This window comes from Watersipora subatra, chromosome 1 (genome assembly GCF_963576615.1).
Source record: "Watersipora subatra chromosome 1, tzWatSuba1.1, whole genome shotgun sequence".
Lineage (NCBI taxonomy): Eukaryota > Metazoa > Bryozoa > Gymnolaemata > Cheilostomatida > Watersiporidae > Watersipora > Watersipora subatra.
The window spans coordinates 60,012,715-60,039,969 of record NC_088708.1 but is presented as its reverse complement, the minus strand read 5'-3'; the positions used below and the strand labels follow the sequence as shown (position 1 = coordinate 60,039,969).

Genomic DNA, 27,255 nt, shown 5'->3' with positions numbered 1-27,255 from the left:
TTCCGCTCTTGCAGATCGCCAGGCATGAATATCAATGTGATTATCTAAAACTTAAAGTAAAACTAACCTTCAGATAACTGGCACCTAGTAAAACTAACCTTCAGATAACTGGCACCTAGTATAACTAACCTTCAGATAACTGGCACCTAGTAAAACTAACCTTCAGATAACTGGCACCTAGTAAAACTAACCTTCAGATAACTGGCACCTAGTAAAACTAACCTTCAGATAACTGGCACCTAGTAAAACTAACCTTCAGATAACTGACACTTAGTATAACTAACCTTCAGATAACTGGCACCTAGTATAACTAACCTTCAGATAACTGGCACCTAGTAAAACTAACCTTCAGATAACTGGCACCTAGTAAAACTAACCTTCAGATAACTGGCACCTAGTAAAACTAACCTTCAGATAACTGGCACCTAGTCAAACTAACCTTCAAATAACTGGCACCTAGAAATTCTTAACAAAGAAAATTAAAAATGTTGCGTTCATCTTAAAATTTGTTTATCACAATAAAAACTGAACAATAAAAAGAGAATAGACATTAAATAGACATTAAACAAGAACAGATCCATAGTCGTCTATTTTACTGTTTTATCGGACCAAGAAATTATTCCTCTCGAAGGAGTTACGCCTCATGTACCTCACGCTTCGATTTGACGGTATAACTAATACGCCATGCATTTAACAAGATTAAAAACTTGAAAAAATCTCTAAGCAAATAGTCAATTAACTTTTCTGGTTTTAAAATAAAAATAATGTATTGAACACAAATCAAGAACTGTAAAACAATATTCTGGTTAACATACCTGTTGCAGTTATATCACAGTTTAAATTAGCCCTAGTAAATATGTGCTCAAGCTTGAACTGTATATGGCAGCTGAGTGAGTTTGAGGATACGCCAAAATAAATAAGTGAAACCAGTTTTTTTACATTTTATATGTTAAAAATAGATATCAGGCTACAAGCCTGCAATGTTACAACTCGTGTATATCATCGTTACATTTCGTGCAGCTTCTACATACTAGTTCGCCAAGTAGCTATACAGTAATGGCCAATCTATCATGTCTGCTGTTCAAGATCCTATTGAACCCATTTAAATGAGGGTTTAGTAAACAATGAGGTGGAGAATTACAACTTTTACTACTAAAAAATGGCCAGCGAAGAGATAACTGCAGCTTCACACACCTTTCTCTGTCGGTATTGCTTAGGATGGCATGGTAAGCCTCATCATATCGCTGCAGCTCCAGGTTGTGTTTAAACAGCTTGGTGAAAAGTGTTGGCTGTAGTAACACAACACGGTAAAAGCTACACGCAATACAACATTTCCCATTCTTTAATAACAAATATGTAAATCAACAGAACTTGCATCTCATAAAAAAGCGGCATTTTGGTCTCAGCTTAGAACACCGACGCTACACTGAATCAATTTGTTCAGTTTTTTCACCAAACTAGATGCTTTTAAAATACAAATAGAAAATTTCATAAAAGAAATAAGAACATGATATGCACAGCTGTATCAAATGAAGTTTACATTTACGACTTGAAGTACAAAGTCAGTTAGGAAAATTCTTGAAAAGGTATCAATACATGTATGGCCTGCGAAAAATCTTTAAAAAATGCTATCCAGGTTAGTAATGCTTAGCTGCAATATGTGCATCATTCAGTATACTTGGTAAGGTCTCCAATGAAATAGAATTGATTTGAATCATTTTAGTAATTGAGCCTTAGTTCCAAAAATCGGGTGAACGTAGTTAGAAAACGAGATTGACTCTCTCAAACAAGAGATTACTTGCGCACACCCAAGCTAGTAAAAAGAGATAAAAACTGCTGGCTGCTGATCTCACCTGCTCACTGTCTGAGAGTTTTAAGGCTTCATGTGCCATCTGTATGACTTGTTCAAGAAAGGACATCTCCTCAAGCATGTTCATGGCCTGCAAGTGCGGCTCTCTATTAGCAAACAGCGGGGTAACTATCTATGATTCGCAGCCATTATTTATACAGATTTTGATAACATCAGTTCCATAGATAGCCATCTCACAACTTTTTCCACGACCAAACAAGAGTGAAACGATTGATTGGGAGAATTATGATAAATGCACATGTGCACACAGCTCCCGAAAAATTATCCGTTAACGGCCGTCACCAAACTCTTGCAACGAAATCCTATCAACAAATGTAACTATTTTTCAGTAAAGTCGTTTAAGTATAATAATGATACAAAACGCATATAAACCTATTTAAATATGTTACAAAGCCTTTGAAAGGTTACCGCAAATTCCTAAAACTAACCCATCTGATCGGATTATACATAAATAGACAGATTTATTAGGACGAAAATCGTCACAAAATGCTTGAAAAGCTTGGTTTAATAAAAGTTAAGACCGGAAATTGAAACGCCGAGCGACAAAGAATAGAACGATAAAGTCTTGCCACAAATCGCCACAAAACGCTTGAACAGCTTTGTTTATTAATAGTTTCGACCGACCTACGAAACGCCAATAAAGCTGTGCGACAGATAGTAGAACTGTTTACTGTGTACTGTTTGAGGCGTAGACCGATTTACAAGTACGAAAATGTGGTACACAGTTTATCAGCCTACGTTTTTGTCCAATTACCGAAGGTTTTTCAAATTATCTAGAACATCAGCCAGATTTCTTTACATCTTATCTACAAGGTAGGGCGTTACTACAATGCCCTTTTATGACAAGAATATTTCTTTATTTCACTCCAGTTTGCATAAAACTTCCAGACGCGTAAATGCCAACGCTTGCTCTCTGTTACATATCGCTGTCAAAACCATTCTACATTCATCACAACACAACCAACTTTCAAACTGTATATTACACATCGGTTTGGCGTTTAACTTTTAATATTGGATTTCAGAGATATAATAAACATATTTATTTATTGTTGTTGTTAGTTAAATTACGTACAGTAGGTTAGGTCTACAGCTTGAATTAATATTTATTTTATTATTGTAAAACATAAGTTTGAGATAGTTAAATATTTATTTTATTAATATTTATTTCTGTTACATATCGTTGTCAAAACTGTTCTGCATTCAACACAACCAACTTTCAAACTGTATATTACAATATATTTTACTTGTAATATTGCATTTCAGAGCTATAATAAACATATTTCATTATTGCTGTTGTTAGTTAAATTACGTACAGTAGTTAAGGTCTACAGCTTGAATTAATATTTATTTTAACCAACAACCAACTTTCAAATTGCGTATTACACGGCAGCTTGCCATTTTACTTTTAATATTGCATTTCAATATAATAAGAGATTTAATAAACATATTTCATTATTGCTGTTGTTACCCTAGGACACTTATGTATTCGCGGCATCTAACTTTCGCGTTTTCGCGGCAACAGCCTCTCGCGAAAATTTCATGAGCGAAACTAAACTATCATAACGAACGAGCGAAAACGCGAAAATAAATGGCTTTCTTCATTGATATTCACAATAAAATCGTCATATTAGAAATGCAGGCAATTTTCGTGTGTGGTTGGCTCATTGGGCAAGTTTTGCTAAACTCATTATAGCTAATACACCGACTGAGCAGCTTGGCAAAACAAATTAAGATAATAAATTTTTTTTGGAAAAGCCTAGACAAATGAAGATGATTATATTAGTTTAGTCATTGAATTTGTAACTGATGAGGATGACAGTCTGGTAGGAAAAGTCATAAAATTGAATAATTATTATTGTGGTGATGAATTTTATTACCAACCAAAAGCAATAACAACCCGGTGCCATGGCCACCGCGGCTATAAATACTTTGAATTCTAATATTGGTACCAATCAGTCACTGCGGCTTTGACGTCATTGATAGTCTAGGAAACAAATGGCAGCAAGCGATCAAATTACATTATTGATCTAGCCTACACATTTCTACCTGCGGTTCACAAATACAAACTACCGTACTTTTCGGACAATTAGTAGCTACTTTTTTCTGATGATTTGAGCCATGCGGCTTATAGGTAGGCCTACAAGGGTGCGGCTAATCACTGTGGCTTATTCTGTGGCTTTTTCTTTCACTAGGAATCTCCAATTAGTGCACTTTTAGCTGTGAAAGAAAATACGAAACAATGCCTCACGGTACTGTCCCGTTAGGCACTAAGTTAAAAAGCGTCGGATAATACGAAACTGTGCCGTTCTGCACTGTTCCGTTTTAAATGGCGTTAAAAAGCACAGTCCTTAGTTCTGCGGCCTATAGTAAGGTGCGGCTTATGTATTGTTTTATTATCGTTTTTGGAAAATAAAGCACATGTAGCTTATATAGAGGTGCGGTTTATAGTCCAAACAGTACGGTAGTCTCAAATTGAAAAATATTTCGTACCAGTGAACTGGACCTGAGGAATCTAATGTTTGTTCCACTGCATTTATTTTCACATCACTATATTTTCGCACTCATCAGAGCTGCGAAATTAAGTTCCAGCGAAATTTTACTCTGTATGCTACTCACGAAACTAAATACTAGCGAAATATAAGTGTCCTAGGGTAGTTAAATTACGTACAGTAGGTTAGGTCTACAGCTTGAATTAATATTTATTTTATTATTGTAAAACATAAGTTTGAGATAGTTGAATACTTATTTTATTAATATTTATTTCTGTTACATATCGCTGTCAAAACCGTTCTACATTCAACACAACCAACTTTCAAACTGTATATTACAATATATTTTACTTTTAATATTGCATTTCAGAAATATAATAAACATATTTCATTATTGCTGTTGTTAGTTTAATTACTTACAGTAGTTTAGGTCTACAGTTTGAAATAATATTTATTTTAACCAACAATCAACTTTCAAATTGTATATTACACGGCAGCTTGCCATTTACTTTTAATATTGCATTTCAATATAATAAGAGATATAATAAACATATTTCATTATTGCTGTTGTTATTTAAATTACGTACAGTAGTTTAGGTCTATAGCTTGAATTAATATTAATGTTATTATTGTAAAACATAAGTTTGAGATAGTTAATTATTTATTTTATTAATATTTATTTCTGTTACATTTTTGTTATTTCTGTTGCGCCTTTTTAGAGTCGTGCTCCCTCAAATTTATTTTACAGTGGTGTGCATAAACTTGGAATCACCAGTTAAATCTTCAAATATGTATGTTTATATGCTGTTGTCTAAGAAATTCTTTGGAGTTAAGTGCCTCAACCCCATCAATATATATATCATTTGAAAGGGAAAATTCTGAAGAACAAGATGATGCCAAATATTCAAAAATATTCTCAGATTTTCATCGCTGGGGGTGGATCTACCGAAAGGCAGACTTATTGCAGGCTATGAATGTTGTTAGTGAAAATTGATAAAATGGGACACAAACAAACTCTTTTATACAAATTGGTGGTCCTGAAAAGGGCCGTTGGGTTATTGTTGATCTTTACAAGGACTGGTAAGGTGTCTTGAGCTGAGCATTAGTATTTTATTGGCCAGCCCTTGTTCTTGATCACCATCTGACACCGTCGAGGCATGCTGTTTACCAACTTTCTGAGCAAATAAAATTGCTAATCTGTTTAATAGGATTAATATAAATCACTCAAAAATGATTGTGTTGAATCAATCAATGTATTGTTTGAAAGCACATCTTCTGCTGATCAGATTGATATATAATATCTGGCATGGCATCATAATTGGCGGGAAAATAGAAAGCGAATGGAAGAGCCATTCGATATAGAGTGAACAAAACAATGTGATTCCAAGTTTATGAACGCCACTGTATATCATCTCAAACAAGTCTCATTTACATTATACTCTGTCAATTCCTGCTGAGAACTACTTTTTCAACAACCAACAGTACCCTTTCTTTTTTCCATTATTACTTTGGTGGTGGGCTGTATGACAGTGGAATTTCTAGTAATATCTAATTCTTCGAACAACACACCGTGTCATATCGCGAAGCAAGCTTCCGAACAGCTTTTGTAATATCCAATGCTTTAGGACAATGCGTTGCTAACAGCTATAAGTATAGTTTCACAATTTCCAAAAATTCTTGGAAATCGAAAAGGCCATGGAATGAGCTTATTATAAGACCAGAAGGGCTGTGAGTGTCAGTTCCAATATCACTCACTCTGAACATCGCCAGGTGAGACATAAATCGTCATTACACAATTATATCGTTTATATGATCGGTGATATCTCTTTAAATGGTGGCGATTTTCAAATCGTCTATTTTAAAAATTAGACTAAACAATTAAATTGCCATATCGTGAAGCTCAATATAAAAGCAGCCTGAAACATAAGAGAGAGCCAACCTTGTAACAGAAGACCAGTCGCTCTCCCCTTGTATCACTGGTGTCCATGTCATCCTCCTCGACATCAGACATCCCAGAGAGGGATCTGATGAAGCAGTACTGTGCTTGTTCTGGAACTCTGCAATATTATAATCCTTATCGGTTTGTTCATCTGATATGCTACTTGCCAAAAGGACCCTATCCTAGTCTACGTTACAGATGAACAAGTCAACATATAAGTCTTAACTGGTGCCAACACCAAGTACCTGTACAACTTGCTTTTTGTCGCCACAGATATGTATAACATACTTTAAAGCCATAATACTTCTACTGCTGAATTAAAGTTACACAACTAAAACTACCAAGACAATAACTTGAAATAAGTTTTAGTAAGAAACCATGGTAACCCGTTGGACAGACATATGAGACAGTTCTTCTCACCCTTGAATCAGATACGTCTGACCGAGAAAGAACAGTCTAGAAGCTGCCGATTCTTTACAATGCCCCTCTAGCAGCCTACAATAGACCTGCAGGTTGATGAGCTCATTGCTTGCTAGTAGGAACTCTGGAACTATGGTGTCTGTAGTTTCAGGCCATCTAGAAATCTGGCTAAGGTCCATAACCTTGATAATCTTAACAGTACAAACATTTCATAAGTTCACAAGAGTATCATCAGGCTCGACTGTCACTGACATACTGCTGAACAGTGGCTTAATAATGGAGTATATCACAAAAAGATGAGAATGACCTTTGCGTGCGCAACCTTAGTGCGAAAGGAGAGGTAATAGACTAAACCTGAGACTGACCTATTACTCCTTACACCACCCCATGTTTATACACCTAGCCTGAGACTGATCTATTACTCTTCACACCACCCCATGTTCATACACCTAGCCTGAGACTGACCTATTACTCCTTACACCACCCCATGTTCACACACCTAGCCTGAGAAACTAGCCTTACTGTTTGGTACAATGCAGTAAAGGATACATGGCTTGGCAGACAGATAGGATCAGTGTGTTGAGATACTCATAGTAATTATTAGGGTCTGTCACAGCTGGGAGCAGCGCCTTCACTTTGATACCTCCGACAGCAGATATAAAGCTGGCAAGCAGAGAGCAATGCTTCTCAGTGCCTGCACGAAGAGTTAGACGAAATCAGAAAAAGACATTGACAGTTTACAAGACAAAGAATTAGTTCCCTCCTGCCACCATCAATCACATTGGAGCAGATATTATATCTGCCGTATACACCAGGCTTACACAGTAACTGACCAAGATACATATGTGTTCGGTGTATTTAGTTTAATAGAAGTAGACTGTGTACCTGTCATAAGCATGCTGGCCATGAGCTCACCATTTCCACACTTTAGTGCTTCTATAACTTCTGGATTGAAGTTCCTAGCAAAAATAAAAAAACCTTAGTAGCAAGATAACCAGTGTTGTTACAACGTCTGACTGAAGCTAAGGCTAGATTTACGAGTATAGACAAATTAGAGGGAGCCAGAAGAAATGAACCTACTGTAGAATAGAAACCTTCACAGGAATGTTCTCGGTGAATCTACATGTAAGGTAAGCATATTCAGATGCATACATTTAACTTCCTCAAGAATGCACAAGTATTTCTTCAATGAAAAATGGCGATTGTATTTGCGCAGGTAAGAGCTTCCAGCTTTAACCCTTTCGCGGGCAGTGCGACGTTTTTGTCGCTTTGCGATACGGCTGCTAATGGGCAGTGCGACGTTTTTGTCGTTTCGGTAACGTATTTTATTATTGCCGTTTCTGGTTAGCTAAATGCCGTTTTTTGTTTACTTTTTTCACCAATAGCAAGCTATGATATAGTAGTTTCAGTTAGCCTCAAAAATTGACTTCAAGGTTGAAAAAAAACGATCGTTTTTAGCAGTGATGAATAAATAAACTTTCGAAAAAAATTAGAAAATTGTTCTAAATAATTTATCAACTTTTATTTTTCTTGCTTCGGTTTTGGCTTTTATTTACCGAATTTTTTAAGAGTTTGACTTTAGTTTACCGTCATGGCGACTTCTAAAAGAACCTCCCGAAATTATTCTCATAAAGCAAGTACTAGTACCGAAATTACTAAGAGATTCAGAGATGACAGTGACTTTTTAGATTTAGTAGCAAGAGATGACAGTGAATCAGGTTTGAATTGTGATTGTAATGACTTTACATCTGGAAGTGACAGTGATGAAAAGGCTGGTAGCAGTAATGATGAGGATGTGAGTAGGAGTGATGCCAGTGCCTAGAAGAATATAACCAACATAAACAGAGATAAATCTCCTACAATTCAGCAGTTTAGAGCAGTGACAGGCCCAGTATTTACTCCAGTAGATGCTCAACCAGTAGAGTATTTTGAAAAGATTTTTGAGCCTGTCAATCCAGGAAGTACATTTTTGTGGGAACTCTTTGTTGCACGAATAAGTACATGGTGCAAAGACTGTGATGTGGGCCTTTGTAAAGGAAAATGCTTTCGAAAATATCATTCGTAAATAGACAATTATTATGAAAAGCATATATTTTATGTTATACATTTTTATTTGTTTATAATATATATATATGCCTATGGACATATACATGTATACATATGCACCTTTAAACATAGAGATATGCACATAATAACACACAGAAAAGTGTATGAATCTTTTGAAAAAAATTGATTTTTTGGAAAATTAATTCGCCCATGGGAGCCTGATTTAGTTTTGAAAATTCGCCCACGAAAGGGTTAACATGCGAGAATTGCTAAGCTGCAAATAGATCTGACATAACGGAGGTTTATAAAGTCTGGAACTGAATCTGAGTAGCTGAGACAGGCGTGAGAGAAACCTTCTGAATGGCTAATTTGCAAAACCTGATGTATCCTTTTAATATTAGTAACAAGGACTTGTCTAGATGAGCACATAGCTATCCTATCCACTACTTACTGCTTTCGCGCAGCTGGTGCACGCAGACTGCAGAACCACTTGATGACTGCATAGATCTGTAAGAGGGCGAAGCAAGTACATGACAACTCCTCTGTGGCCACCCTCAGTGGCTCACTGTGGTTTATCTAAAATTAGAGAAATGAGCAAACACTCTCATGTGAAGTTCAACATACTCCAGAGGGTTAAGCAAAGGCACATGTTTAAAAATTCTTTCATTACCCTTTAAAGCCTGATAATGCAGGACTGTTTCATTGCATCGATGCTCGCACACAAGCTAAAAAATATACCTCAGGTGACAGTTCTAGACAATCAATCTTGCAGAGTCACATGAAAACTTCTTCATTTATTACTTTTTTTGAAAATTAACCGTTTTACGTTTTGATAAAACGCATTTGTTTTATAGCTATGTATAATTTTATGCAATATTCATTGATAGATTTTCATAGCTTTTCAAGCTGCGAAATGAATTAAAAGAATTACAGCACAGTTTTAAGTAATAATTGATCCCAACTTATGATGACTTTAGCACATGAAGTTCTTGGAGTGATTTACCGTAAAACCTCTATTTGCTGTAATAGAAGCAACCAAACAGAGGTTTTCATAAAGGTCTCAAATATTTAAGCCAATGACATATGACATACACTGGCAGTGCAACCAAACATGTGATTTGCCGTCTGACAGTAAAAAAGTTAAATTAGATTAATAATGGGAAAAAATCAAAGCACTGACCTCTTCATTGAGCAGAGAAATATACTCGAGGTAAAGAACAAGATCGCAGCAAAGTTTGTATCTGGCGTTGGCCATATCTGCAACCGATCCGCAGACAATGTTACGACCTGTAGCATTCATCTCATAAAATGGGTGGTTCTCCAACGATACATCTGCAACAATACACAAGAGAAACCGTAACTATTTAACCAAAAGCTTAACGTTACTCCTACTATCCATGTTTTGCTATCTTGTAATTCAGAAATGCCGTATTTGATATTATTATATAAGTTAATATTATATTACTGTAGTTATTATTATGTTAGTTATTATTTTCAATCGATTTTGGGAACAGCTTATTGAACAAATTGTAGCCATTTTGAAAACAACTGAATACAATTTCAACATACGAAAATTAAGAATTGTCTTCTCTTTTCCTATTATTAGAAAGGAGTAAACAATTTGTGATGTTGTATTTTATGAATGTCATCAAATTTACAAGGAATCTTGTGTAAACCAGTACTTTAATAATAATTCACTTTGCATGTTCAGCTAATAAGTTGCACATTTTTTACAATATTTCCACAGACACCGCAAAGCAACTATTAAAAGCATACTATAATATTCGAATAAATGTCACCTGATGGTCGAGTTTACGATTTTGTAGAAAACAGTGAGACACCATCATTGGCAATAGAAGTTTTATTCACATACAAATAATTAGGTCACAGTGAAATAACTAATATTTAACGTAACTTTGTATTGCAGAAAGTAATATTAGTTACTATGAAAACCGCTTCTACAAGAGTACAGCTTGCTAGGGAAGACTAGATATGTAATCACAAATGTATGATGGTGGAGTATGATAGGTGCTATTGTTTCCAATCTAGCAGCTACATGCTTATTGAGTACATGAACAGTGCTGGACGCTTCCCCGTTCCGCAAATCGCTCACTCATCTTTTTTCTGACATGTAACGAAAGATATCCTTTTTTGACGATTAGTAATGTCAATAGAAAGTTATACATACTGTACATGCAATTGTACAGAAGTGTGTATACATACGAGTGGTTTGAAGAAATACAGCAATGCATATTAAAACCCGAAGTCATGCTTAAACATCGGGCACACTGATTAAGCAGAACAAAGCAGGACAAAGAAGGTATAAGAGCAAGAAATATGCAACAGACCAGTGTCGAGTTGAGCGTTATCCTTAGCAAGCTGATCAACTACATTAAGACAGTGGATGAAGATTCCGATGGCATCCTTTACCAGTTGAATATTCTGTGTGTGGTCTAAAAATTGGGCCTTCAGCGTCGCGTGATCTGGCCTACTGCAAATATATACATTTCTATGTTTGATACACTCTCAAACATACATGATGAGACCTTACTAATTTATGTGCCTACAGATAATTCTAAAGGGTATTAACAAGAATGTGAATCCGTGCAATCTTACAGCTTTCACAAACACAAAGAGTAGGTTTTGCCACAAACTAAAGGCATTTTAATGAATTTGTAAAATGAACTGACTGTATGACAGCACATCTGCAGCAACCGGTAATAAAGGATTGAAATAGAATGATGTGTATCCTAGCGATGCTCTAATAATACCATATTACATAATAATACCATATTACATTAACAAACAATTAACAATTATGAATACTGAATTTAAAGTTTTAGATTGATGCATAATTGGCTAGCTGTACATACGGAAGTAAAATCTGCTTAAAGTTACTGTAGATATGGCTGGTTACTCGCGGGTTCCTATCTTCTAATGTTTTAGGTGGTGCAGAGAGTGGGTAGAATAAAGAACCGCAAATAACATATAATAGAAAGATTGAATTGAGAGTCAGTAAAGATTATGTTAATTAGACAATTCAAAAGTTCGCTCAGGTGTTTTGTTACGTCTTAGCTTCAAACTACATGAACTTAACCATCTCAACTTATAGATTCTAGAAATTACAAATGGAAGGTGTATAATAAACTATTTTATTCAAAACCTCTCTCCGCAGTACTTACTATGAAACACAAAAAAGGAGTAGATGAGGATAAAAACAGCTTAAACGTCATGTACTGTAAATTCTATCAAACAAAAGAATACAAAAATCCCTTTACATATTAAACAAGCAATGAACAGGGTTGCTAGTACCATGAAAGCTACAATATTTGATAAAGCCACAAATCGTTAGACCAAAAGTAACTCACCTGGTTGTTATGGAGCGAGCGACTAGCTTTACGTTTTCCATCACCGACTCGCCATTTAGTATGCCTGTGTAGATGTGATCATCGAATCCTCGTACAAACTCGTGGAGCGAGGAAAGTGACTTCATAATACTAACTACATCCTGATCAACAGGTGTCATGCTACTGGCCAAGTCATTAGGGAAGAGAATCTGCTGTTCAAAAGCCTCACACGGCCTTATGTATGACACACTGCTCTGCAAGATTATTGGAAATGGGTATGTTCACTCAACGACAATGGCATTAGCAGAGAGGTTCTTGCTAATAGAGGCTGCCATAAAAGTATTTTAAGTAGAAAATATCAATGAATAAGAATATAATTCAAGTATTTATGAGCGACACAAAGATAGGAGGGGCAATGAAGCGAGCTTGCCAAGGCTATGGTAATACAACTTACGAAGCGCTGAATGATGCTGAGAATGATGCTGAGAATGCCATAAGTAACTATAGTCAAACTAGTAAAACGAGTCAAATATGACAGGCACGCCTAACCTGTACTAACAACGAGACAATTTATAAATCATACAACGTATATAAAACATTGGTATGGTTAAGGAAAAACACAAATAACATTAGGAAAGGTCGGCCCCAACTCAGTAAAGGGCATTTTATTAAAAAGCATTTTTTTATTTAAACTGCCAAAGATTTAGACGCGAACTGATATTGCTATATTTGTGCTGGTGATTACTAGGGAGGCAATAACATTCTGAGCTACTCATCCGTCAACTGTGGTTAATATCTACAGGAAAATATGAAGAAAGCCTAATAGAAGGCATTACAATGTCTATTGCACATATTTTATTATTTGTCACAAACAAATTTTAGCAAACAGAAAATATAGTCGTTTTGTGAAGCTGCAACTGGCAGATTTTATTAACTCCAATGTCTAGTTGTGATTCCGTATCCAGATCATGTTAGAGTCTCTCCTAATCTCAATAGTAAGGCAACTAATTTTGGGTTATTTGAATATTATAAGTACTTCAGCAATGATACAGTCAAACCTCTGCATCCGAAGTTAATTAATCAGAACATTTGATTTCTCATTCCACAACCTGAAAGCCTATATTAACTCCCTAATAAACACTTCAGGTACTTAACTCATGACAGTTAAGTAGATTCTTTATATAACTAACGATAGTGTGGAGATTTACTAAATTGGATAAATTGAATTACTTGCAACATTCTTGTATAGAAATATTAGATTTAGCTGGCCAGCAGACCGGGTGCGACAAGGAGTGTCACCCTATTATGTTTATAGTTTATTAAATCAGCTTATTATAAAAAATAGTTAATTTATCCTTTAGTTTGGTAGTGATTTTCATAGACGCTTTCTTACCTTCTATTGACGAGAGCAGAAGAGATTTGATGGCTGATTTATAGAAGTTATATTTTGATATTTACAATGTTTGATCCTTTATTATTTGGAGTTAATGAAGTTAAACCAGACAAACTGGTTGTAAGCCCTGCAGACTTGTTATAATGTGAATTAATTAGATGATATATAAGGGTCTGTGAAATGATTGGCAACAGTCCTTTCAAGGTTATACACTTACATAAAGTGATATATAGCTAAACAGATTTCACGATAACACAAGCAACAAAAAGATGGTCATGCATCTCAAAATATGTGGCCATTGTATACATTAAATACATTGTATACATTAAATATATTGTATTTAATACCATTTGGCTCAAGAATGACAATGCAGTAGAAACCTTTTGTTCTTTCTGTAAAAACTATGGCTGGAACGCTAGGCCAACAGATACAACACTCAAATCGTGGTGCTCATTCATTGCATACCCTAGGACACTTATGTATTCGCGGCATCTAATTTTCGCGTTTTCGCGGTGTCATCCTCTCGCGAAAGTTTCATGTGCGAAACTAAACTATCATAACAAACGAGCGAAAAAGCGAAACTAAATAGCTTTGTTCATTGATACTGTATAATTGAATTTTATAACGACATTTATTTTAACGTTTTTAACGACCACTATAGCATCGTTAAAATATAAACCGACAAAATAATTTGACTGTCAAAATTTATTACGTTATTATTTTGCAATTATTTAGGATTATTTTCCCATTAGGAATGATTTATAATGATAGGAATTTGATGTCAATGCACATGCATTAGTTAGCGTTATCGTTTGCTGGGGACATCAATCAATGCAGTGAGCACCGTGTGTTGAAAGAAAATAAGACACATGCACTGACACTCGCAGTACTACACAAGCAGCATGGCTCTGGAAAGGTTTGGATTCACCACTGACACCTCTTCAATAACTTGTAATTTTTTGAGATTTGTTTTGTTTTAAGTGATGTGACTGACGAGACGTTTTTAAATTAAAATAGGCAAAACATGACCGCAGTTAATACGCTCAGAAAAAAAACATCTTTTCCTTTTGAGCGTTTTAACAAAGATCAATTTTGCGGATTTTATTTTAAGTTCATTCGGAGGCTTTTACGCTTTCGATGGGACACGGCCAAGCGAGTGATTGATAAAACTTAATCTTTTGCAAACCTTTATAAAAGTCGTTAACAAAAATATTTTGCCTCTGATGATGATAATAATGATGCCTAAGAACTACTAGAAGTTGATGTTTGTCTCTATGGCTTGGAATGAAGTGACATTCTACAGCGATAAAAACCGCGTCCATGGCCGTTGGGCAAATAACTTTTCGAATAAAGGAAGTTGAAGTCGAGTTATCTGAAGGAATTTATCATTGCGTTGGAACTGACCAAACAAATCCGTTTGAGTCGACCTTGCGTTTGAGATGAAATGTTACATTTTATCTGAGGGCGAGTTTTTCGAGTTGGACTGTACTTACCGTAAAAAATTTCCAAAAAGTTGGGGCGGCTCAGCCGGCCAGCTGCCCCAGCGAAAACTGGCCTGCTGATAGTCCAATAAACAAATGGCAGCAAGCGATCAAATTGCATTATCGACCTTGCCCACACCATTTTACCTGCGGTTTACAATTACAAACTAGTCGCAAATTGAAATTTTTTTTACCGGCGAACCGAACCTGAGGAATATAATTATGTTTGTTCCACTGCATTTATTTTCACATCACTATATTTTCGTACTCATCAGAGCTGCGAAATTAAGTTGCTTCGAAATTTTACTCTGTGAGCTACTCACGAAACTAAATACTAGCGAAATATAAGTGTCCTAGGGTATGTAATTTTTGAGACGAGATGAATGCACGATAAAACAGAACCATCCTGCAGCAACAATAATATTATAGTTTTTCTAGAAGAAACTGAGTAAGTCTGACCTTACCTTTCTAACCAAAGCAATGGGAAGTTCAGAGCCTCCATCGACAATGCCTAAGGGCTGTGTGTAATCCTGAGAAAAAAAATTCACCAGTGAATGAAGTATCCGAAAATCAAATAGAACACTTTGATTGACAAGGCAGCAGCCTACCTGGTAATGATGCGCAAAATCGACATAAAACTTTTTCCAAGTGGCTATTTGAAGGTCTCTATACTCTAGGTTTGTGACTTCATCAGATGCAGCACTGTCCCTCACCTGTCGTAACACAGAGAAACAGATTCACCACCAAGTATGACAAACGACAAACAAGTTATACACTTCAGAGACACAACCAACCTTTCTACATCATTTCTGGTACACTGGCTAGCTGTAAAAACGAGGCTTATCGACAAAAAATCCTCAAAAATGATTAGATATATGATCATAGATAGATTATATCTGTGAAGTAGTAAAACTAGTAAAATTCGCAAGCTAAATCTACATGTATATTTCTCAAAGTATCTGTATGTGTGTCCTTCCAGCAATAGCTATTAAAATCTTGGAATAAAGATTCCGTACTAAAGAAGATTTGATCTTGGACCTTCCCATTCACCAGTCAAGCAGTAGCCATTAGACCACAGAGATTGATTTGTTCACTAGCCGATATATGTCGCTATATGGGAGCAAATACCCAACGGCTTCACATACTACGCAGGGTGATTGCATAACGTGAGACAAATAGCTCTCATTAGTAAGCTTACTAAAATTTTGCATTGGAAATGTGCCAGGCTAATAGCAAGTGGCAGACAACTCTCATTACTTCTCATTGTTTATAAGCTGATTTTTAATAACGCCGAGAAGCACAGCTAGTACTATCTATATTTAAGTTCTGATCTTGGTAAGTGTTAGATCGTGATCAGCAGTATACCTCGGTGTTGATTGCAGTCCATGTCATCCTTTTTAGCTCCTCCAGGCTGTACTCCATCTGATCTGTGAGCAGGCCTGCCGCTGCCTCAGGATCAAGCATATGCAGAGCTCTAAGCAGAGCAGGCACACACAACTGCTGTTTATCAAATATCGCATCTGTAAATACCTGCCTTGGATCTTCGTAACTCTGAACAGACACGGGTGGCAGTGTAGTGCGCCGCAGATGGCTCTGAAAGAGCGAAGGTTCCCTGCAACATCAGAGGATACTAGTGAACTTAAGTTTACTATGTATACAGCTTGGTCAGATGATTTTATACTAGCTCGGCAGCAATGCTTTGCTGTCAACATAAAGTCAAATAGAATTTCGTATCATAGTGCTTAATACTGACTATTAGAACGGTAAATTTGAGCCTTTTCAACAGCTGGTTCCAAGCCGATAAAAACGCATAGTATTAGGCGTCATGATGGGCAGCTGGCCTAGAAAATTATGCCACACCTGTTCAAATGCAGAACTTACACCAGACAAAAGTTCTTCTCTGAGAAAGCTCTTGCTTTGAGAAATAGATGAAGGGGAAGAAAAAAGGTCCCCAGCAGAATTGCAAAACACGGATTAGCATCAGGATGTTAAAAGTAAAAAGCAGGGAGATAGCCAACACCATGATCAACCAGAAGATCGACATGTTCTATTTACATGAGACTAGCAGAACAGGAGAAAAATTAAATGAAGAGCCCACAGCCTGGAAGACGGCTGCAAGTTAAGTATTCTATTGTGACAAGAACCAACCAGAGAATGGAGTTCGATCTGCCTAATTGAGTAAATGCTGGATAAAGTGATCAAAATACAGAGCCCTCTTGACAGGGTAATGATGATGAAACATGTTACAGCGCGCAAAAATTTCAACATTATCACGGCTCGTGCACCACAGCGCTGTTGTACCGAAGAAGAGAACCAGGCGTTCCAGAACTAACTAGATAGTTGGGTTGTCCATCAGAGGAGATTTGAATAGACTACGACTAAATAAAGCATAATTTGGTTGAATGAATGATACATGTTACTATTGCCAGAACCTTTACAACACATTGCATTTTTTAATAGACTAGCTGAATGCCCAGCGTTGCATGGATAATAACAAAGCTTTTGCACAGAAAATTTAGTTTTAATCAACATATATAACATCTACCATTCTAGCCTTTAAATGAAGGTGTTTGTTTATTTCTGCGTACAACGTTTATTTCTTGGTACTATTTTATTTCTTTGTAATTCATATTGCACCAACTGCAGTGCTTACTACAGCTCTATAATGATTGCAATAGCCTTGTTGGCCGTGTGAGTTTTTTTCTGGCCAATAATGTTAGCATAATGCTAACATAATGCTAGCTGAAATGTTTAGCGGAAAACCATGAAAGATTGGTATGTGTAATGATTATGTGCACAATTTATTCCATAGTATAGCCAGTTGGACAGTGTAGTGTATTGGATGAATGCATGACTGCATGACTAGAGATTCCAAATTTAAATCCAGTGCACAGCAGATTTTTCATCCTTGTTGCTTCATGCTTTGCTTCATACTTTGTTGCTATAACTGGACACATGGACAAACAGACTAACAAAAACCAACACTGAGATTTATATGTATAGATATAAAAACAGAAATTTGACCTTCATAAAAAGGGAAAGAAAGACAGTGCCTATATGGTTAAAAAACGTATTTGGTCTATACAAAAACTTTGCCAAACAGCTGCAAAAAATTGATCTTTTTAGGTAAAAACTGGTCATTCCAACTCTGAAGATTTAAAGCTCAGGCTCAACTGCATAGCTTATGCAGATTAGCAACTGTTAAGTATTATTAGCAGCGAAAGGCGCAGTAGAAAGTTTCAGCATTTCGCTTTATAAGGATGGAATATTTATATAATACAGACTACACCTCATAAAATCACTCTCTATCAAGTTGGAGTACTTTATATCAGTTATTAACTTTGAATAATTGAAACGAATGATTGACAATTTTGAACTTGTTTTCATGTTAGCTAATGTTTGACCATCGAGATTACATGAGACTGGATCTAGATGCGCATGTAATTCTGTGCACGTTCATAGTTCGTTTTAGGACGCCATTAGGCATAGAGAAAGGATGTTTTATATTTGTCCCCAAAATTGAAAGGCCCTCACTCTCTATTCAAACGGTGAAAGGAACATCAACTTACAATAATGCCAATAAAAGCGAATGCTGATTAATTACCTAATTAAAAATATGTATTAATTTTTTATGCTTGAAGCAATCAGCTGCTGTTATACAACAAACAAAATTTTTCCAAATGATCGTGAGCCAAATGCTCAACTTAAACAACTTAGACAAACCATTCTATTCATGACCACTTAAACAAACCATTCTAGACATGACCACTTAAACAACAGCAAAAAATAACAAGCGTGAACCAATAAAAAACTTCTCAAAGCCAAACTATTAGCAGATGTTGAATTTAAGTTTCTGACAATTGCAATCAGTCAACGAATTTCAATTCTCTCAGAAGTTGCTGTAAATCATCCGCAAAACAAACATTTGAATAGAAATTTGCAAAAACAACATTTTAAAGAATACCAATTGGCCAATTTTAAAGATATGTTATAAGTGTCTTAATGTCGAGATAAGGCAAATCAAACTATTTGAAGTCAGAGTTTCCGCCGTTTAACAGATGTGAGCATGTTTAAAAGATCGCAAAAGATCTTGATTTGTGAAATCTGAACCAAGTCAATCATTAGTACGACAAAAGTGAATAATGCTCCAACAGAACATTACCATTTGTGACTGAGGTTATAGAACATTTTTATATAATATAAATAGGTTTGTTTTCAAACTATTTTACAGTGATAAATTTTTAGGCTAGTTACAATCTAATCACAAAATGCTCAGAGTCACTTATAAAGTGACGGAGCTAACTATCTTTTTAATTCTTCGATTTTAATGAGCTATAGATTACATTTATAAATACCATAGAAAGCCAATATTTTCACAACTCCCTTTTCACAATCTAAGAATAACATGTTCAATAGGTGACACTAGCACCTAATGTCTTTAGTGGGAATGGCCAGACTGACACTAAATAAGTCACCATTGTAGTGAAATAAAGATTTGCCCTCTGAGCTACCTACCAGGATGCTTGTCAGCAGTTTATGTTTTTATAATCAGTGAAGCAATAATGAAATGTTTGTGCTCAGCTCTTGTGGCCGGTATAGGTAACCAGCAGCAGAAGTAACTTGAACTATCTTTATTGGTTTTTAAGTAACTGAAATATGCCGCTAGACCAATGACAATCTAACCTGATGACCTTAGATGATGCTTTTACCTGACCTGTTCAGTCTCTCACCAATTTTCACACAGTCAACTACATAATGTAACCTTTTTTTAGTAAAATTGTAAACCTACTTATCCTGTATTATAGCTTGGATTGTTCAAAGAGGCACAGGTCAGTAAGTCTATCGTAAATAACAGTTTTGAACTATATATGTGTTTTGTTCTTTTTGACTGACTGATTGCACTTGGATAATTTACTTGAAGTATAAATTTCTTGTAGATATCACATGTATTGTCAATTATGAATTTATAACCAATGCTAATCTCACTTAATAATTGTCTGTAATTTCACAGGTTTCACGGTGTGACGGCTTCAGCCCTATATGATTAACAATAAATATAATCAACATCAGTGATTCAAATATCTCATTAACAATCCGAGTACAAACATGAGTTTGGAGTTTTTATAAAACTCTACAGTGAAACCTTATCTCAAAACTGAGAGAGACTGATCGACCTGCAAATGGAGCTCTAGCTATTCTAGAGAGAAACAAACTGCTACCAAGCTACAAAGGTGCTCTAGCCATTCTAGAGAGAAACAAACTGCTACCAAACTGCAAAGGTGCTCTAGCCATTCTAGAGAGAAACAAACTGCTACCAAGCTACAAAGGTGCTCTAGCCATTCTAGAGAGAAACAAACTGCTACCAAACTGCAAAGGTGCTCTAGCCATTCTAGAGAGAAACAACTGCTACAAAACTGCAAAGGTGCTCTAGCCATTCTAGAGAGAAATAAACTGCTACCAAACTGCAAAGGTGCTCTAGCCATTCTAGAGAGAAACAAATTGCAACCAAACTGCAAAGGTGCTCTAGCCATTCCATATCTAGAGAGTTAACAGAACCAACTGAAGCCTATCAACAGAGTGATAAGTAACAAACAATAGTCTACTGCGTGTGCATGTATAGATATTAAGTGTATTATTTTACTTGTTATAACTGAAACATTTATATTAGTGGTATTAATTTTGAATCTAAACACTGTAAATCATCTAAGGTCATTAATAAGAGGTTGTCAGGTTTGCTTAAAATGGACAGCGATAAGGAGAGTTCCAGTTCGCTTCCGGCCGAGGGTGATATTCCGAGCACTGGAGCTACGAACGAACAAACAGAAAATTCTCGTGATAGTGAAAAAGATAGTCAAACTGCTGCCAAAACAAGCTCTGTTAGTGATGATAGTAGCATTCGAGAGCGTAGAAAAACAAAATTGTCCTCAAACGGAAAAGAAAGTAAGGTTTCTGAGCTGTGCCTAAATATAGGCAGAATTAATGTTGAGTTTAGATTTCTCACCGAAACCCAAAAAACTGTATCTTCATCAGGGATTACCTTAAGTGATCTCTATGACACATACGATACTGTTGATAATAGAATGAAATGTATTATTAAACTATACGATGAACTTGTTGCCTTGTGTGATGATAATACAAATAAAATCCCAGAACAAACCAACCAGATGTATGCATTGTTTGTCTCACGAGCCACCGAGTTCTGCTCATCAATGGAAAAGCAAATGGATGAGCAGGAGGCTGTAGAGCAGGAAATTCTGGAACATAAAAAACTAGACAGAGCAAGACAACTTGAAAAAGAACAAAGAATATTTCAGGAATATCTAGAAGAAACCCACGACGTAGGACCCATAAGAATGCTGCAAGAAGACAGGCACACACTGACTGAGGAAATGTTACCTGCTGTTCCAGCTAATGAGCCAACAGAACAACCTACTCCAGCTAACGAGCCCTCAGAACGGTCTCCTCTTACTAATGATTCTTCCCCTCTGGAGACTAAATCTGTGAGAGTGACAGCAAAGCATATCAGATCTCCGACAGAAACTACAGTTCTCACTACTCTGCTAAAAGGGTTTACTGAAGCGTTAGCAGTGGGAAACAAAAAGTCGGTCGAGCCAGAAGTGTTCCAAGGCGAGGTACTCAAGTTCTCAGACTGGGAAGTAGACCTCGATGCATACCTGCAAACTGAAAAAATAGTAGGAAACCACAAAATGCGTCACATGAAGAAATTTATAGATGGAGAAGCTCGCAGGTCTATTGAAGCTCATCTAGCCACCAACACAGAAACTGCCTATGAGGAGGCGAGAACTATTCTCAAAGAAAGATATGGCAATGAACACACGATCGCCAGGAACTTCCATAAAAGGCTAAGCGAGTGGCCTCAAATTAGACCAAAAGATCCTACAGGCTTGAGAGAGTTCAGTGACTATCTCTGTTACTTGCAAACAGCAATGAAGTCAATGCCTCAACTGGGGATTCTCAACAACTGCATCGAAAACGAAAGGATGACCACCAAACTACCTGACTGGTTAAGACGAAGGTGGCCGAGAGTAGTGGGTCAAAAACGACAAACTGAGCAGCGTTACCCAACATTTACAGAGTTCTCAGAGTTCGTCAAAGAAGAGGCATATATTGCCAACCTAGAGATCTCAACAGGCATGATTCAAGAAAAACCTTGAGAAAAACGTCCAGAAAAGAGAAACCTTGGAACCTTCCAAACAACTGTAGAAACTAAATCTACACAGCAGTGTGCGTTTTGTAACCTAAGAAATCACCCTACTAGTGATTGCTACAAGCTACAGAAGGTAAACAAAGAAGAGAGAGACAGGATTATCAAAGAGAAAGGACTATGCTTCCGATGCTTGAAGACAGGGCACAGATCTAAGGCTTGTGGCGAAAAAAGGGAATGCTTGATCTGCAAGAAACTTCACGCAACTGCTAACCACGACAGTAACTGGTCACCCAAGTACCGGAGTGACAAGAACACAGCATCTCAATCTAAGCCTGAAACTGGTGTTCAACCTCAAGAGGTTAACGTGAATCAGACCAAACCAAATAAACAGCAGTCTAAAGAACTTGGATGCGGAGCTACCAGGATACAGGGCAATATGACGAGTATGCTCGTGCCAGTCTATTTGTCAGCGGGAACCGGAAGAGAAATTCTAGTATATGCTATGTTAGACAACATGTCAGATGCTTGCTACATGTCTGCAGAAGTTGCTAAGATGCTAAATGCCAAAGCAGATGAGGTGGAAAAGAATGTTGTGATCCACACCATCAACGGATCAAAACGTACTGACATCGAAAGGTACGACGATCTCATGCTAAGAGGATACACCACTGACAATTACGCACAAATTAGTGCTTATAAGAAAGATCAAGTCTACTGCAACAAAAATCAAATCCCAAACAGAGCAAGAAAACTAGCTCACCTGGAGACTATAGCAGATGCCATACCCCCACCACTTGACATACCCGTTGGGCTGCTCATTGGTGGTGATCATCCAGAAGTCATTCAGCCCCTTGAAAGCAGACCGGCACCTAAAGGATCTGTAGGACTCCCATTCGGAGTAAGGACGCTCTTTGGATGGACCATGGGTGGCGGATCAAGCAGCTGCTCGAGCATTAACAAACATGTATACCAAACTGGAAAATCAACAGAACTTATGAACATCTTAGAGCAAGACTTTAGAGAAACAAATACCAACAACGTCCTAACCTCACAGGATGATCTCAAGTTCCAACAAATTATGAAGGCACACGCCGAACAAAATGCTGAGGGGAACTATGTGATGCCCTTGCCATTCAGGAAGCCAGATGAAGAAATAGGTCTACCTCTCAACAGAATCCAGACTGAGAAACGACTTGCTGGAATTGTGAAAAAATTCCGAGCTGATCCAGAGTATCACGAGGAATACAGAAACTTCATAGAGGATCTCATAAAAAATGGACATGCAGAAGAGGCTCCAGAGACAGGAGAACCTGGAAAAGTGTGGTACCTACCTCACTTCGGAGTTCGCCACAAACAGAAGAGAAAGCTGAGAGTGGTAATGGATGCCAGTGCCCGTTTCAATGGCATATCACTCAACGACATACTACTCACTGGACCAGATCATATGAATTCTTTGATTGGAATCCTTCTACGTTTCAGAAAAGAGCCCATCGCAGTAACCAGTAATATTCAAAAGATGTTCTATAACTTCTTTGTCAAACAAGAGCACAGGGACTACCTACGTTTCTTGTGGGTTGATGAGAAACTAGAAAGTGTAAAAGACTACAGAATGACTGTGCACCTTTTTGGTGCTACAAGCTCCCCAGCAGTAGCTACTCACGGCCTTAGAAAATTAGCCGATGACTACGAAAGCATATCGGACAAAGCTGCAGAATTCCTAAGGAATGACTTCTACGTCGATGACGGAGTGACAAGCGTTGCATCAAAAGAAGATGCCAAGAACCTGATACAAGATGCTATAGAGATCTGTAAGAAGGGAAACATACGACTATATAAATTCCTATCTAATGATAAGGAGGTTCTGGATTCAGTTCCGAAATCAGAACGATCAGTCGATCAAAAGCTTAGATCTTTTCAAAGATCTGTTACCCAATGAACGTACCTTAGGTATGGAATGGTGTGTAGAGAATGATGTCTTCACATTCAGCACCCCAGACACAAGCAAACCCCACACCAGAAGAGGTCTTCTCTCAACCTTAGCACAGGTGTACGACCCACTCGGTCTGGTATCACCTGTGATACTAAAAAGTAAACAGATTCTGCAGAAGGTCACATTTAAAGAAACCTCATGGGACCAACTTCTGTCTCCCGAGGAAAGCTCAGAGTGGACAGCATGGCTGGAAGACCTGAAAGATATTCACCAGATCCAAGTACCTAGATGTGTCAAACCAAATGAGAGCTGGAGATCGGTAGAACTTCACCACTTCAGTGATGCGAGCCAGCAGGGATACGGGGCTTGCTCATATATCCGATACATAAAGGATGACGGACAAGCAGAGAGCAAGCTTATGCTAGCAAAAGCTAGAGTAGCACCTATCAACAAAATTACTACGATACCTAGGCTAGAGTTACAGGGAGCGGTAACCGCTACAAGGTTAGCCAGACTCCTACGTAAAGAGCTCAAGATGGAAATCAACAGTGAGTATTTCTGGACAGACTCCAGTATTGTCCTGGGATATATTCAGAATGAAGCCAAACGCTTCCACGTGTATGTAGCCAACAGAGTCTCAGAGATAAAGCAGGTTACAACTTCCGAACAATGGAGGCACGTAGCATCAGAAGATAATCCAGCAGATATTGTCTCACGAGGACGTTCTGCCATGGAGATCATAGACAAAAATGAGATGTGGCTACAAGGACCAAAGTTCCTGAAAACAGCAGAACTATCGACCTACTTGAGGCTGAACAAAACAAGTACTGATCTTGACCCGGAGGACCCAGAAGCGAAAAGAGTGACAACTAACACGACATCAATGTCACGAAGCCTTTCCACTCGATTTGAAAGGTTTATCTGTTGGCAGAAGCTCGTTAGGAGCGTTGCTATACTAAAAGCATGTACAACGCAGAAACGTAAGACAGGAAGAACTTGGAGAACACCAACACTATCTGTAAAACACCTCACACAGGCAGAAGAGTTCATTATAAGAACAACACAAGAAGCGGCCTACCCAGCTAAAGAACGTGAAACTAGATTGGCCAGTCTTAACCCAACTGTAGATAACAGCGGACTAGTCTGCCTTGGTGGGAGAGCTGAAGAGGCATCAAGCTGGCCTTATGAACAAAGACATCCAATAATCATACCCAAGCACTCATACATTGCTAAGCTTATTGTTAGAGCTCAACACGTGAAGATACATCATCTAGGCTATCGCTCGACCCTCTGTGCTGTGAGGGAAGCTGGCTACTGGATTGTGAATGGCACTGGAACAGTCAAAGCCTGTTTGAAGGGCTGCATCCACTGCAAAAAGTTGAGGGCCAAGCCAAGTGGGCAACAGATGGGCGAGCTTCCCAAGGAAAGACTGGAAAGGACGGCACCATTTACACATATAGGCATGGATGTATTCGGCCCATTTCATGTAAAGGATAGATGAACGGAAGCTAAAAGATGGGGCTTAGTATTGAGTTGTCTCTACTCCAGAGCCATTCATATAGAGGTACTGGAGGAGATGACTACAGACTGCTTACTCCTTGCCCTTCGCTGCTTTCTAGCCATAAGAGGGCCAGTCCAGACTATAATATGTGACAAAGGAACAAACTTTGTGGGTATGGCCAATGAGATGGCGCGTCAACTAGATTTGGCAGAGCCCACTCTCAAGGACTACCTACTCAAGAACAAGATAGATATGATGTTTAATCCGCCAAAGGCAAGTCATCAAGGGGGAGCCACAGAACGGATGATCCGGTCCATTAGAGCAGTCTTGAATGGTATGGACTTCAAACATAGAGTAGATACCAAAACGCTAGGAACTGTTTTCCACGAGATCGCTAACATAGTCAATAATAGACCGCTAACTGGAACCAACCTATCAAACCTTGAAGAACCAATTGCCACTCCAAACCGGCTCCTGACAATGAAGACCCCACTACTAGCTCCGCCTCCTGGACACTTCCCAGCAGATGATCTGTACTGCAACAAGCGCTGGAAAGTTTCACAGGCGATAGCAGATGAGTTTTGGAGAGCCTGGAGGACAGAGTACGTTGCTACTATGATAACCAGACAGAAATAGATTGATGTGCAGAGGAACGTAAAGGTTGGAGATATAGTTATGGTGATCGACGACAACGCAGCTAGGTGTGACTGGAAGGTAGGGACTGTCTCGAGTGTGTTCCCAGGTAAAGATGGTTTAGTCCGACAGGTGGACATAACCTTGGGAAATAGACACCTGGACAGCAAAGGTAAACCTATGGAACCCCCCACTACACTGAAGAGACCAGTCCACAAGACCATTTTGCTGTTAGACCTCTAGATATATACAGTGCTTATTTAGTATGTAGCGCACACTTTAGTAGACCACTTAATATTCATATATTATAGCAAGAGTTATTATATTACTGTATGTATTATTATATGGTAAATAAACCCCAGATATACAAACCACAAAACATAGCTTAGTGAAGTGTTGTAAGTCGTAACCGCATTAACCCAAAATAACTTGTAATCTCAAATGCCTGTGAAATAAATAAAAACGACGGTAAATTTTAAACTTAAAAGTTTAGGTAGGAGTGTAGTGAAATAAAGATTTGCCCTCTGAGCTACCTACCAGGATGCTTGTCAGCAATTTATGTTTTTATAATCAGTGAAGCAATAATGAAATGTTTGTGCTCAGCTCTTGTGGCCGGTATAAGTAACCACCAGCAGAAGTAACTTGAACCATCTTTATTGGTTTTTGAGTAACTGAAATATGCCGCTAGACCAATGACAATCTAACCTGATGACCTTAGATGATGCTTTTACCTGACCTGTTCAGTCTCTCACCAATTTTCACACAGTCAACTACATAATGTAACCTTTTTTTAGTAAAGTTGTAAACCTACTTATCCTGTATTATAGCTTGGATTGTTCAAAGAGGCACAGGTCAGTAAATCTATCTTAAATAACAGTTTTGAACTATATATGTGTTTTGTTCTTTTTGACTGACTGATTGCACTTGGATAATTTACTTGAAGTATAAATTTCTTGTAGATATCACATGTATTGTCAATTATGAATTTATAACCAATGCTAATCTCACTTAATAATTGTCTGTAATTTCACAGGTTTT

The 27,255-nt window shown here is 37.5% G+C and overlaps 2 protein-coding genes and 1 pseudogene across 3 annotated transcripts in view; 2 read left to right on the top strand and 1 right to left on the bottom strand.

Annotated features, from left to right (window-relative positions):
* Positions 1 to 27,255, bottom strand: part of LOC137385405 (nuclear pore complex protein Nup160-like) — a 48,291-nt gene that overhangs the window by 10,484 nt on the left and 10,552 nt on the right. For both annotated transcript variants that reach the window (XM_068071859.1, XM_068071858.1), the window contains 13 exons: positions 16,351 to 16,597; positions 15,594 to 15,698; positions 15,450 to 15,515; positions 12,133 to 12,365; positions 11,113 to 11,255; positions 9,945 to 10,096; positions 9,216 to 9,340; positions 7,604 to 7,677; positions 7,268 to 7,412; positions 6,719 to 6,874; positions 6,299 to 6,416; positions 1,854 to 1,940; positions 1,195 to 1,289 (listed from right to left, as the gene is read on the bottom strand). In XM_068071859.1, coding sequence (XP_067927960.1) covers positions 1,195 to 1,289; positions 1,854 to 1,940; positions 6,299 to 6,416; positions 6,719 to 6,874; positions 7,268 to 7,412; positions 7,604 to 7,677; positions 9,216 to 9,340; positions 9,945 to 10,096; positions 11,113 to 11,255; positions 12,133 to 12,365; positions 15,450 to 15,515; positions 15,594 to 15,698; positions 16,351 to 16,597 — 1,746 coding nt within the window. The remainder of the gene's footprint in view (positions 1 to 1,194; positions 1,290 to 1,853; positions 1,941 to 6,298; positions 6,417 to 6,718; positions 6,875 to 7,267; positions 7,413 to 7,603; positions 7,678 to 9,215; positions 9,341 to 9,944; positions 10,097 to 11,112; positions 11,256 to 12,132; positions 12,366 to 15,449; positions 15,516 to 15,593; positions 15,699 to 16,350; positions 16,598 to 27,255) is intronic.
* LOC137385412 (uncharacterized) lies at positions 20,727 to 24,089 on the top strand. Its single transcript, XM_068071865.1, has 2 exons — positions 20,727 to 22,137; positions 22,210 to 24,089. Exons 1-2 carry the CDS (start codon positions 20,727 to 20,729, stop codon positions 24,087 to 24,089), a joined length of 3,291 nt encoding a protein of 1,096 aa, XP_067927966.1.
* Positions 24,103 to 26,633, top strand: LOC137385408 (uncharacterized; annotated as a pseudogene).